Below are 13,714 nucleotides of genomic sequence, written 5' to 3'. Positions count from 1 at the left end.
AGAATGGCTGTAGACTTGTTTAAATGTTGTATTAGCTGTTGTTGACCATGACTTGTCCTGTCAGAGGAGGTTCAGTGTGGTTGAGTTTTCGATATATGTTTTGCTGTGTAATTCTGCATTCACTCTTTTTTTTAAGTACTCCCTTAGTTGTGACAGCTTCTGCATGGTCCATAACGATAGCAGTCAGGGAGCCTGTGTGGTTTAGATTCAAATCACGAAATAAAAAGAAGCAACACAGCCGTAAACACCGTCTTCCACCTCATTTTCTTTTCTCCTCTTCTGCCACATTATTAGTGGGCCAACTAAAGGTGGCTTTGGTGAATTTGCCCCAGCACACTGTAGGTCTTATCAATGATTTAGTGTGTCTGGATTAATGCTCGTACGCCAAATGCTCTGTCCATCCTTTTGTTGAGTGATTCAGGCTTTGTGGAAAATCTGGTTTAAGGGAATTTACAAGAGGAAAAAAGTCAAATACGACAAGAGCATTTTTTTGAAGATGATATAAATCCTGTCCATGCATACGAGTCTTTATGGCTTTCATCAGCATGTTAACAAGGACTCTTACCCTTATTGGCTTCACATTGAGTTATCGGGAGAGTTCTCGGGAAGACTGATTGGCTCCTGCTCAGATAGATTTGCATGACCAGCTCCCATATGATCGCCATATACAACTAGCATTGTATCAAAGTAACTATTTAAAACAAGCACATTCAATTCTTGCGAGACGGAAACATTTTATTTTCCTTTTGAAGAAAATTGAGCTGCAGCCTTCCCCAACAGACCGATCTGTAAGGAGAGTGCCTGGCCACCATATCAAGATTGATGGCCCAGAAAATCTGTATTTTTATTCAAGGTTAAGATTTACACAAGATTTGCATCTAATTCCACACTTTCAACAACATTGGGGGCATTTCTAGCCTGGAAATGAAATGGAGATAAAGCTGTGTCCCCATGTATCACAATTCATTACATCGTCAGCACTGAGCAAACCAAATACTTTGGGTTTTTCTTTGTGTCAGTGATCAAGCCAGGTCAAGATTACTTCATATCAATCCTTAAAATCAAGGATTTTCATATCAATCCTTAAAATAAAGGGTATTTATATGTACATTTTTGTCACCAAAATAGTATTTTTCAATATAAAGTACTCATTGGCACTTTAAAATGAACTGCCAGATGGCCTTAACCCTATATTCATAATTTACATGTGAAACAGAACTTCCAGCCATAAAGTTTTTGTAACAGGAATAGTCTTCCTCAGAGAAGTGAGTAAATCAAAAAACATTGTACTTAACATTCAACATGGGCTCAACTCCATTTCATATTGAAGCCACACTCTGCAGTATAAACCCATAGTTTAAATGCCATCTACATTTCCCTGGTGACATACTCTGCCCCCTTTTTCTCATTCACTCACCTGCAGAAAATCATTTGAAATTCATGATGTCTGTGTCTTTACTGTGCCATCATTAAAGACCTGGCTGGACTGAAGAACAGTAAATATGGGAGACCAAAGCTTTCCACATCATTATTGTTTTTGCTCTCAGTGAAAATGAAGGCTGACCCCTCGCTCGATCAAACTGAGTGATGTCGTTGTGGAAGGAGGGATGAAGTTCATTACTGTCCCTGGGTTTGATGTGTTCATTACTCAGATGTATTGTGATTTACTCCTTCTTCCTTCCTTTTTCATTCTCTTTTTCTCACCACCTCTCTGGGTCAGAAATATAGTCAGGCAGTTTTGAAATGCCACAAGAAGTCCCAAAACGTCCTAAGAATCGACTGCAACTCATGACTTTTTTGAGTTGGGAAAGATGAGTAAGAGCTGCACTGCATTGGGACAGTTGGTGTTCGTGGCTGCGTAATAGAGATGATGAATTGCAGTAATGCAGGGTTTTCCTTTACTCTTATGTTTCTCTTCTCACCTGATATTCCTATGGCAGATGGAAGCCTTGTGGTTTCATGATCCAGTCACCCTTCTCTGTGCTGACGTTGTAAAATCTATTTCCTTGCAGTTTAATATGCAGTTTATTGGCCACAACACCAAGGCCATTCCTATAAACATGACTATTCCGTCACTGACTGAGTGATTGAGTTTTCTCTATTGGTCGACCAAATGATGCGACTTCCTGCATCTGTTTAAAATCAAAAGCCGTCTTGCGTTTCATGTACCATTTTGTCATCTACCAGATTTTGACTTCTGGTTTAAACACATCTACAGCCACTGCATGGTAAAGCCTTGTACTTTGTTGCTGCATGTCTGTCATTATATTCTATTCCATGAAGCATTTTGATTTGTTTGGATTGAGCCTATGACCCAGCACACCTACTTTGCAATTGCCGAAACATTTTACACAAATGTAATTTCAAATTTGGACCGTGTAGGTATGTGACCTGTGTTAGTGTCAGTATCACTGTCAATTAAAAAAAACAATTTAATGCCGAGTCTTTTCAGTGCTCTTTAAGGAAACTGAAAAAAAAAACAGCCAGTGCAGAGTTTAAACTTCGTAAATCTTAAGATCAATTAAAGAGTGCAGCTTAGAGCTGCAGCTGTCAATTCATGTTCAGAGTATTTTTTGATTATAATATTAATACAGAATAGTTTTGTCTAAAAGTCATGAAGAAAACATTGAAACACATGTAATATAATGTTGGAGTCAGTGGCGACAGATGCAAAGTGTTGATTATCAAGACAGACGTTGTCAGTCAGCTGTCATGTATGATGAAGCAAAGTGATTTTGCATTTCAGCTCATGATTGAGTTTACTGTTTAAACTCTAATGTACTCTCTCTCTAACTTTGTTTCAGTACTGTATCTTGTCATTGCATGAAGAACCTTGTCTGTTTTGGGCCCTTTTGACAGTGTGGTACGCTAGCGGCTACAGTCCTCGATGGGTAAAATAGGCGATGGCCAGTTGGGACATTCTCAGTGTCGCATCATATCTAAATCATGTAAAGTAGTGAGTTCACAAGCATTTAGTTCCTTCGAGAATACACCTACATTCATTGTTCTCTGGAACATTAAATAGTGCTTTAGCACGTGTGCTAACAGACCATATGTTTTTAAGTGCTCACAAGTATGCACGAGGGTGATGCCTTTGAGCATTAGTATCACCAATCAGTGATGTTGGCAGTCAGCTCACCTGCCTGCATTATCAAGCTGCAGGAGCCCCATGCATTAACTTCTTTGCCCTCACATTATAAGATATACAGCACGCTTTACTGTTGGATAAGTCCACCAATTACACAGAAGGTGACTTGCTCTGCTAACATATGTACTGTAGGCAGTGCTGAATCTGGTCCAGAGCCAAAGGCGAGGAGCTGCCTGAATAACAGTACCTACAACATTCAATACATTTGAAGGTGGTCCAAATCACTGTCATTGTTGTATTGGATTGTAATTTGAAAGACAGTGTGCCTTTCCAACTCTGACTGGTGGCCCTGATTCTGATACACTACCAATCTGACCTGTGCTCAGAGAAGACATTAAAATGTATACAACTTTTACGTCCCTTGAGGACTCTATTTGTCACGACCCTAATAGTGGTGATCGAGCACACGCACTGTTGGCGGTACTAGCACGAAGCATGAAGGACATTGTTCAGTGGAGGGATAATGAGGTGTTTAGATTTAGGATTTAGAGAAAGGCTCCAAGAAAACTTCAAAGCACCTACCGTAACTGGCCTATGTTTGAAAGCATGTCCAAAGAGAACAGGATCACAGGTGAATGTGGCTCCAATGTCACTGTGAACTTAAGAGCCGTAGGAATTGGTTCAAACCTCGTATGACTTCAACAAAAGAAGAATTTGTGGCTGATTTTCTACATGTAACATTTTCAGACTGGTGTTAGATATTGGCCACACTGAGTTCATAAGGGGTGTAAGAAAAAAAAATCTGTTCTCAACAAGAAATCAGAATTGAGCATTAAGCTTTGCAGTGTGAAAGTAGTTTTTGTCAGCAGGCATTAATACAAGACCTAATGCTCCTTGAAAAAGGGCCGGGAAGTCTATTTGACCATTTCAGAGCCTGTAATTAAAATGCAAGCAGGGCAGAATAAAGCATTCATCTTTGAAGTAGAGACTCATCCTGTTTGGGGCACAATTTTTTCTGAGTTTTCCAATACAAGCCTTTTTTCAGCTCTATGTGAATTGAGACATAAAGCTAATGACCCTTATCAGTGTCTTGTTCAAGAGCCTTCATCTCTCCAAATAGTCCCAGCAAGATACCGGAGTGCAGATAAAACGTCGCCTGTGAGTTCAAGGAGTAATGACGGAGATGTACTGCGCTGTGTTCTCTCCAGTAAAAAGAAAAAGGACATAGCATTTCAGGGTCCACCGTGCCGTTCTAAGTATCCCATCAGCAGATTCATAATGAAGAGGATCACGCCAATTTCCCATAATGACCTTTTCAAAACAAACTCCTAATTCCAAAGATGGGTAATGAATGCCAATGAAGACAGACTGCAGTGGGCATCCCGATAAGCATTTGGGCAAAGTACCGTTTTAGACCTGCCATATGTTCCGTGTGATGATCCATCATTCTGTAATGCAGAATACACGCACTGTATCAGAGTGGACTGCAAAGTGCATACAAAGCAGGAGAATGGATTTTAATGTGAGGAGGCATCCCATATGTTTTTCAGAAGGGCCCTAAGGGAGCAGTTGTGCTGACATGAGTGCACTGATGTCAAAAGCAATTCATTACTGTCTTCAGATACCGACCTGACTCTTATCTGCAACGACACCTTGCATTGTCAAAGTGACCGTTAATCCGTTGCGTCAGAAAAAGCACTACATTCCTGCAGTTGTTAACATTAATGGAGTAGGTGGACCCTTTTTATTTTCCAAGAACTTCAGCTCCATTAATCCTTTAATGAATTTAAGTTAGTTCTGTCTTTCGAATAAATCCTCAATATTAATCTAACAATTGGTTTAATAACAGCAGCATAATCTATGATTCTTTACTCTACAAGTTGCAATCAAAAAGTTCAAAGACCGTTTGTGTTGCATGCTAATGAAGTGCAGCACTGATATCAACAGAGCAGTGGGGAAGCAATAACTTCTGAAAGTATTCCAAGTTAGTTCGCTTGATCATCATATGCTCGGGTGTTACACATGATACGAGCCAGATTTGTCAACTATTTTGATTTTTAATGCCATAAACATGTGAGCAGAATCTGAGGATTTGGGGGCTTTTTTTTTGGGGGGGGGGGGAGCTTTTGAATTATCTTCCTTTTTAGAAAATATTGAATGAGTTTTTAGTAATTCTGTTCATTTTACAGACAAAAGTGATTCAATACTCAGTATTGGTGAGTTGCAGCCATATTTGTTTGTATTTTTGTATTTAAACAAACTGTTTGAAATAGAGACTCATTGAAAATACTGTCCTCTGAGTTAGTCTCGGTCAGCAAGGAGAAATGACTCACAATTGATCGGCCATTTGCAATCATATTGTTTGAAGCCCACTTTCCTTTGATGCGAGTCCAGCCTCGACCTTAATTCCCTGACGGCTAACTTGATCTGCTGAGGAAGATGCAGCATTAACCCAGTGTTTCATGAGGCTGTTTTGTGCATTCAAATATGGTTGTTATTTCTTCCTTTGTGCTTTAACAAACCTGCTAACCTTTTTCCTAATGACAGATTTACAAAATCGATCAACCATTTTCCTATTGGCAGCAGCTGTGTGCTTAAGCTCTCCATAAAGGTTACTATAGCAACCATTTGGCTTGATAGCTTAGTGTCCTGCATCTCCTGAGGGGAGGCTTTTCTCTTCGTTCCCTTGTGGTTATACAATGCAGACCCAGTATTTAAAGTGATTTAGGCCATCAGACCGTAATATTGTTCAGTGGAACGGTTTCACTTCATTTTTGGACTGTTCATTTTTAAATTTTTAAGTCTTTTTATACTTTGGCAGCCATTTTTTTGGCCTTCGAGCAAAACTTGAAGCTTCACGTGGAGAAAAAAGAGCTTCACTCCACCCATGACTTTATTGGGTTCATCCTGACAGAGACATTGATGAGAAACCCCACCGCTCACTCATTTTCTGCTTTACAAGAAGCTGCTTTCAGGAGCTTTAACTGGTTGTTGAGCTTATCTTTAGGTCATTTCAGGTTGGAGGCTGAAAAATGTGTTGAATTAAATGTTGCTGCGTTTGAACCCGGTTTTTACTGCCTCTGTTAAAGTGCATATGGATTCAGAGATTGCTGCCGAAGCACATCCTGTAAATTTTCCAATAATTATTATTTTATTATTCAATATTTTGTGATGTGGCGACTGTGTAGCTCTCAACTGTGAGGATGTCCCATTTTCCTGTCATTGTGTATGTTTGGCAATGAGGTTTAAAATTACCACCTTATTTTTTAGGCTCACAAAATTGTGTATTCAGTAAGCAATTCTGGGAAGAGAGCCCAGACTTAACTGTTTCTATTTGGAAATGAATGCATCACACGTCTACAGTGTATCTACGGTTTCCAGTTATTTCTCCCCTTACTGTTGAAATCGACTGCAGTAGAAGTGTTTATACAGACAGTCTCTGAGGATTTATATCTATAGAAAGCAGTGAACAGAATTGATGCTGTAGTTATTGCATCCTCCCAGCTTTCTGTTTACTCAGCAGAATCTCCAGTGTTGTAGTGTGTGGACTCTGAGGAGCTTTTAATTTATTGCATGTTTGTTTAGTGAAACAAATGAACAAATTAGTCATTGCACCAATGCTTTTTTGTGCAGTGACTTTTGGAGTTGTGACAGCATTGCTTTTGCAGTGAACATTATACATTTTCCACGATAGTATAATAGTAAACCATGGGACAAAAGGTGGATGTTTGCTAGGAAGGACCAAAGCTACCAGTGAGGTCATGGAGGTCGTGCTTTCTGTCGGTTTTTCTATGACTATAGGGATTCTAGAAACCAAAGAACTGTTCAGGGGATAATTGCAATTCAAAAAACTCCAGGTGGGGTATTCTATGTGTATTTTTTCCCCACAGAAATACACCCTTCTATTGAGTGTGGGAAATCAAATTTTCAGAAAATACATCTGAACTGTTAATAATGTCATCATTAACATGCACCTTCCACAAAATGCAATATTAATACCTTTTAAAATGTTTCTTTTTTTTTTTTTTTCATGTTCAGGCCAAATTTTCTATGACTTAGACTGATGTTTTCAGTGTTTCTCAAATCTATGGCCCAGGTGGTGGGTGCAATAATAAAATGAAAATGTTACTGCCTTTCTGCTCCTCTGTTCGTGTGTGTGTGTGCGCGCATGCGCGTGTGTGTGTGTGTGTATGTGCGCGTGTGTGTGTGTGTCATCTTTCTGTTTGCTTCGACTTCTGTTCCCAGAGATTTTCATACTGTGCTGATGGCGTATTGGCGTTTGCCTTGTTTACCAAAACTCTGCTATGCTGAGCAGCAGTTCTGCAGCAGATATTACTCATTTCAGTGCATGCTGGTGTTCTGCGATATGTTCAGGTGCTGGAACACAGTCTGAAGACAGCCTGCTGATGTTGTACCTGCAGAGTTTGACAAGTTGGCTCTTTGTAGCTTTTCTATTAATTAGGGGTCTAACTTTTGTGTTTTGGTGGAATAATAATAATAATAGTTTAATCATGTAGTAGATGTAGATCACGCTAGCGCTTTGTCAGATTGCACCGTGCACTTGGAGATTAGCAGGGATTGTTCTCTAACATCGGCATGAAAAAACATAATTAGCATTTGTCTCCGGTTGTCAATAGTCAATCTAATGAACAATCAGCACAATTGAGTGAATAAAACGCTGAATTACCTTTGCTGTCTCGGTACCTGTTCATGCTTGTAGCATGCTTGTTCTCTCGGTGCATGCCCCTTCAATAAGGACAAGAAAACCCCGAAATACTTCAAAGTTTGAATAATTTAAAAGGTATTCATAGTCTAACATCTGTGAGTGAGGCGGTGGATGGCTCGTTGACCACCGTGTTCTTTTCCAGTCCAACAACTCTCAGGACCTTTTTATGGATATTGTCAAGCAAGCTAAGGTGAGACAGTGGAGCACTCACCCAGCGCAGTGAAGCACACTCCACCACCTGATGACAGATACCTCCTCTATAGATTGTGACTCAGCTCTTGATGTTCAATTTAGGGGCCACTTTGCCCAAAGCTCCCAGTTTCTCTCCTGCTGTAGTACCGATGTATCATCCATTTTGACTTTAAAGAGTGAAACACGAGTTGTGTTGCGGTTTCGGCGTTTAATCAGCGATTTTGCTGCTATTTAGCAGGCAAACAGTTTGCAGTTTGTGTATGCTCTTCACGCGTGCTCCCATATTTGATGACAAGCTGTTCTATGCAATTTTTCAGCGAGCTGATTTCAACACAGTTGGGTAAACAAGCTCTCGTGTTAATGTTGGCGCTCACCCCTGAGCACCTGCAGTCAGTGTTTTGTAGATGGATCAATATATCTGTCAACGTCTCCCTCAGTGGAGCCTATTTCATGTTCCTCCTGTCACTGCTCAAGGGTGCAACATGAAAAAGCTCATGTTCCATCAAAGTCTGGAAAGAAATAAAAGTTTCTGTGGGACTTTATGTTCTAGATGATAGGGGAAATGCCAGTGAAAAAGATTTAGGGGAGATACACCTGCACGAGCTGCATAGGTCTGAAACTTTTCTGCTTAAGCAAAATATATCAGATTGTTTAACTGCAATTTTAAAATGTCAAAACTAATGAGCTGGAGAATTTTTTTTCACTCTGCTCTGCACCGATTCCCTTCAACTTCAAACAACCCTCAAGGCCAAATTGACTTTTAGACGGTACATACCTCTGTAGGAACAGAAGTGAAACCAGTCCACACTTCATTTAGTGAAGACCTGTGGGAGGTTCAAGGGTCCTTTTTAGAGCAGCGTCTGGCCACAACATTCTGCGTCAAGGCTACAATTTCTTGAACAATGCAGATATCGTGCAGTAGCCGTGCCTGTCTCTGTTGTTGGAGTGAAATTGTTTTTACTTGAAGAAGACAGTGTTTGGCGAGGCTGCAGATATGGTAGAATAACTTAAGATGAGGCAAGTTTTACTCAACAGTTCAGATTAATCTGTTTCTTTCTAATGTCTATAGGGTCTGAAAAATCCTGCTGTTGATCTATATTGATTCTTAATTAAAGCAAGACATGACAGTTATTAAATACCTGCCATAGAGGGAGTTGTTTCAGTGCTTCCAAGCAAACCCTTTTCTTGTGCTCCACATATGACATGGATATGTTTTTTCATCTTTAAATTTAACCAAATGTCCCTCAAGTTTTCAGCATCTGTGTTTGTCCTCAGCTTCCATGTCACTTTTTGCCTGAACCATGCTCATTAAGGTAAACAACACGACTCGTGTTGAGAGTTTTTCCTGACTGTATATGGACTTGGAATGTCGTGATTTGTTCCCCACTTCACACTCAACACGGGGGTTGGGGAGTACTTGAGAGTGATCTGTGGGTTATTTGTTGGCTTGCGGGAAAATAGATGTCTTTTAGTTTTGAATGCAGTGTTTGCCAGCAGCGCAGCGTACCTGAATGATGTGTTTTGGTCAGTGTTCGTTTGCTCGTCACAAAAGTCAGCAGCAGGCCATCTGTTCACCTCAGAAATAGTGAGGTGACAAACCTCACTGTACTCATTTTGCCACGGACATTTTTTTTCATTGTGTGACCTGAAAATACGGCCGTGTAGCTGCTCCAAAGTGCCTCTGTGGAAATTACAGAGTCTCCAGGCGTGCATTTGTTTATCGGAAACATGGATAGAAATGGAAACCAGGAGGTAGGTGACAGGTGATGGAGAAGCACACATGTTGAAATTAAGTTTTCTCAGGAGGGTTAACAGGAGTGCGGTGCCTGCAAAGTATGGACCGAATGCAAGCTCTGACCAATGACCAGGCATGCCATTTTAAAAGCACTCCTTAAACCAAAAATATACACAATGAAAAGTAAGGAATAGATGTCGTAGTTATAATTCTAAAGTGGCATTACTTCACAAAGGTAAGTGGTCATTTTATGTTTACATAAAAAAGAAAGAAAAAAAAAAAAGCCCCTTCATATCTGACATGTCCACTTTGTTGTATACTGGATGCTTAATACAGAGGTTCTTGTATAAAACTTGAGAAGATCTGTCCTGGTTTGGGGAATATGACACTCCTGCAACCCAAATATGTTTTGGTTCTGTTCGATTTCGCTGCAGTATCTCAATGAGCCTGATAAGTGAGCTAATGTGCACACCAGGAATCTGAGCTTACACACCTGAATGGAATCCTGTGACAGGTTTTTAATTACACGTGTCGTTTTACTGCTAAAACAAGTTCAAATGTCTGCTGTGAAAATGGTCTGTTAGTGAGGACAACAACTTTATTTTTTAGCTCTTGTGTTTAACACTATGTCAAGCATGAAGCTATCAAGTGCTTCTCTCTTTCAGCCCTTTTTTCAGAGTCAGTGTTTTCAAAGTGAGTCAACCAGACACAACATTTCACCACCAGCCAACAGACCTAATAATAATTAGCTGGCAGTTAGCAATAAAGTCAGCAGGTATTGGCTAGAACTGAGACGCTTGCTGTTGTCTTCCTCTTTGTGAATTGAGAGTCCTTTTTCTTTCCCAAAAATAACCAAGAATTTCAGAGGTGAATCTGCCCCTTTGTCATTGTAAACTGCATATGTGCTGTGTGAGAATAGAAAGTGTGACTGGCATAGTAACATAAACTCAGGACTTTTAAAGACTTTCAAAAAAAAAAAGTCTCTATTTTTTTTTTAGCAAATAATTGACACGGTTTGAAAGTCTTTCTGTCCACTGCCAAAGTCTGTGAAAGAAAATCGTGTCACAAAGGCACTGCGACGCCCCGCAAGTACCTTGTAAATTATTCACCTAATTGAGACGCTGTACCAGTTCTCTATGCCGCTCTGGCCCAGTAAGAAGTTTCACACAATACTTCAAGCTGTTGAAATCTTTAGTGTTCTCAAAGTGCACCTTTTAAAAAAAAAAAAAAAAAAAGTTTTATTCTTGCCTGTGGAACAATCCCCTCGCTGCTCATTCCTGTCCAGAAAGTGTGTGCGGCATAACGCGCTGACAAGAACTCCAAGGTCAGAGTCTACAGAGTCTCTACGCGGAGCAGGATCCACCAAAAATAGAACTGCCTCTCTGTCAACTGACCTGTAGAGCCTGAGCCCCGTTTCAGAGCATTTTCAAGCCCAGTTGTACCTCATAAACCTGTCGGCCTGATGGACATGTAATAATGAGAAAAATGTGGCTGACATTGTTTTCTACCGCAGTAATAAGACTGCAAACAGTTAAAGGTTGGAGTTAATAACAAGCTTTTCAGATGTGAAAGCTTGGCATTGATAGATGAGTGCAATTGAGGTACAGTGTCGGCTAATTAGTGAAGAAGATGATGCACTTGGCTGGTCCTAATGTCATCACAGACGCTGGGCGTAGCCTGTCAGTCATTATTAAGACTGACCTTGACATTTTGTTGCATGAAATTTCACCAACCTGAGTCACCTGGCATTTTCCTCCAGCCTCCACCTGTCTCTTGACTTTTAATTGAAGCAGTGTATTTATCACCCCCCTCAACCACTTAGCTTATGTGCGTCTCCAGAGCCCACGGTGCCCCATTTCAAATTGTCCATTACTGTCACTCAATGTTTGAGCTACACATCAGGCGGCGGTTCCATAATGTACTCTCATTGCTGATTCATTGAGGTGGACACTTTCCCCTTAATTCTCCTTTATTTCTCTCCTCCTCCTTGTGTGCTTTCTATCTCTCTTCTTCTTCTCCTCCTCCTCCTCCTCTCGGGCCAATCAGGCCACACCTCCATGGCAACCGTCAGTAAGGGTAAAACATCCACAGATGGTGCCGAGTAGAGCGAGCAGCAGGCGCACTACGAGATCAAGTGTGGGAGTGTGTTTTTGTTTGTGTGTCTGAGAAAGACGGAGAGGGACAGACATGCTGGATGACCACTGTATTGTGAAGCCGGCAGAGTAGTCTGTAGTGACACAGAAGAAGAGTAGCAGAGTGTTTGCTCAGAGGAGTTGCAGGAAAAGTCTGAAGAGGATTAGTGAGTGGTGGTGGTGGTGGTGGTGGAGGAGAAAAAAAAGAACAGAGAAGCCCCTTCATCTCCCCCAGAGAGCAGGAGGTAAACCGGCGGTAAGCAAATATTAATGACCTGACAAAAGAGTCCACAACGTCCCCGTGTTGATCAGACAGCCTTACCCCGGAGCGGCGCAACAGAGGAGCTCGGACACACGCACACACAGCTACACACACGCGAGACGAGCCCCATGTCGCTGCTCTCCACTCACTCATGATCATCACTCCTGTCACACGCAGCCACGAGGGCCACGCTGACACAGCCGCAGGAGAGCAGCAGACAAAAGGACACTTTCCCCGTCGTGGGACTTTGTCAAACTAAAAGTCTTCCCCTGGATTTATTTTTTTTTTAATTTTTTTTTTTTTTTTTGAGTAACCCTGAAGACAGAGTCCTCCTTTTGTGCTGACCTTTCCCAGCATCCCCCCCACCCCCTCCGAGGAGCAAAGATGAGCTGCAGGAAACGATGCAAGCGTGAGATCTTCAAGTTCGCCCAGTACCTGTTCAGACTCATCACAGGGACGCTCAACACCGGTAAGACTGTGAGTGGCCGATTTGTCCCCCCACCCCCGTGTCTCTGTTCGCTGTGATTCTCCAGAGCCTGCAGAGCTTTTTGTTTTATCTTCTCAGCAGTTAAATCATACCTCCTCCCTTAATTCACGTTTTCATAAAAGTAGCTTATTATAAAGTCAACAGATGACACATGGAGCTTGCATAGGTTGTGTATACATGTATGCCCCGTAAAGCGCACTTAAAGAACTGTGAGGATTTCCAGAGTGGGTTTGGATTTATCTCCTTCGCTGCATCATGATTTACGAGACTGTGCGTGCATGTGGAAGTGTAAAAACACAGGAGGACTAAAGGCAAAGCAGTGAAATCTCACGCAACACACAAAGAGCAGTTTTTGTGTATTTGAGCATCACTGGTTCTGTCAGCTCACTCTCGCAGTCATGCTTTCAGCACCTCAAGAGTTGTATTCAACATTGCCTACAGATCTTTTTACAAGTAGTCCTGTTTTCTTGTTTACATCAGTTGTTGTGCATTCAGATCACATAATCTAGTACAAGAGTGGCTGAGAAATAATAATCCTTCTGAAATCCTCCCCAGAAGAAGAAATCGGAGATGTATTCTCCAATTTCTTCTTCAGGGGAGGATTTGAAATGAACACGCGCAGCAGTATTTATCACAACGTCTGCACTGTTTTTTTTTGTCTGAGGTGCGTGCGCGCGCACACACACACACCAAGAGCTTTCCTAATAAAAGCGATAGTGAATCAATAGGTTTAACAAGATGAAATCTGGGATTATAGTGGATTACCAGCAGATTACAGGATAAAGATTTCCAGCCGTCGCATAGTCATAATTGCAACTGTTGCACACATCATGAGTCACATTATGCACCAAACTAGCAGGGGTTATTGCTATCTATCGTTCAGAACTTGTTTTTCTTGTTTGTTCTTGGACTTCATGGTGCACTGTGTTGTTTTTGTTCTGGTGAGCTGCACAGATGACGTGACTCCTCTCGTAGCATATTGACATCCTCGATTTGTGTGGCTCCTCTCTCGTTCTTGTATCAATGGAGCTGCTGTCAAGTCGGTTGTTGATTATCATATTTCGTGGTGCCGAGCCCCAGAGAGGTGCTTTC

The 13,714-nt window shown here is 41.2% G+C and overlaps 1 protein-coding gene across 2 annotated transcripts in view; it reads left to right on the top strand.

The window, feature by feature from the left end:
- Positions 1–13,714, top strand: part of kcnip4a (potassium voltage-gated channel interacting protein 4a) — a 108,758-nt gene that overhangs the window by 13,713 nt on the left and 81,331 nt on the right. Inside the window, exon 1 of one of the 2 annotated variants that reach the window (XM_069705153.1) lies at positions 12,085–12,604. The exons of the other annotated variant lie outside the window; for it this stretch is intronic. Within the exon in view, the coding sequence (XP_069561254.1) occupies positions 12,520–12,604 (85 nt within the window). The 5' untranslated portion in view covers positions 12,085–12,519. Of the gene's footprint in view, positions 1–12,084; positions 12,605–13,714 lie in introns of those variants that run through there. 2 annotated transcript variants of the gene reach the window in all.

The sequence above is a fragment of the Brachyistius frenatus genome, unplaced genomic scaffold (genome assembly GCF_029030835.1).
Source record: "Brachyistius frenatus isolate BFR_SWC_R1_liver_20210118 unplaced genomic scaffold, ASM2903083v1 Contig_54, whole genome shotgun sequence".
Lineage (NCBI taxonomy): Eukaryota > Metazoa > Chordata > Actinopteri > Embiotocidae > Brachyistius > Brachyistius frenatus.
This window is presented reverse-complemented; position numbering and strand designations above follow the sequence as displayed.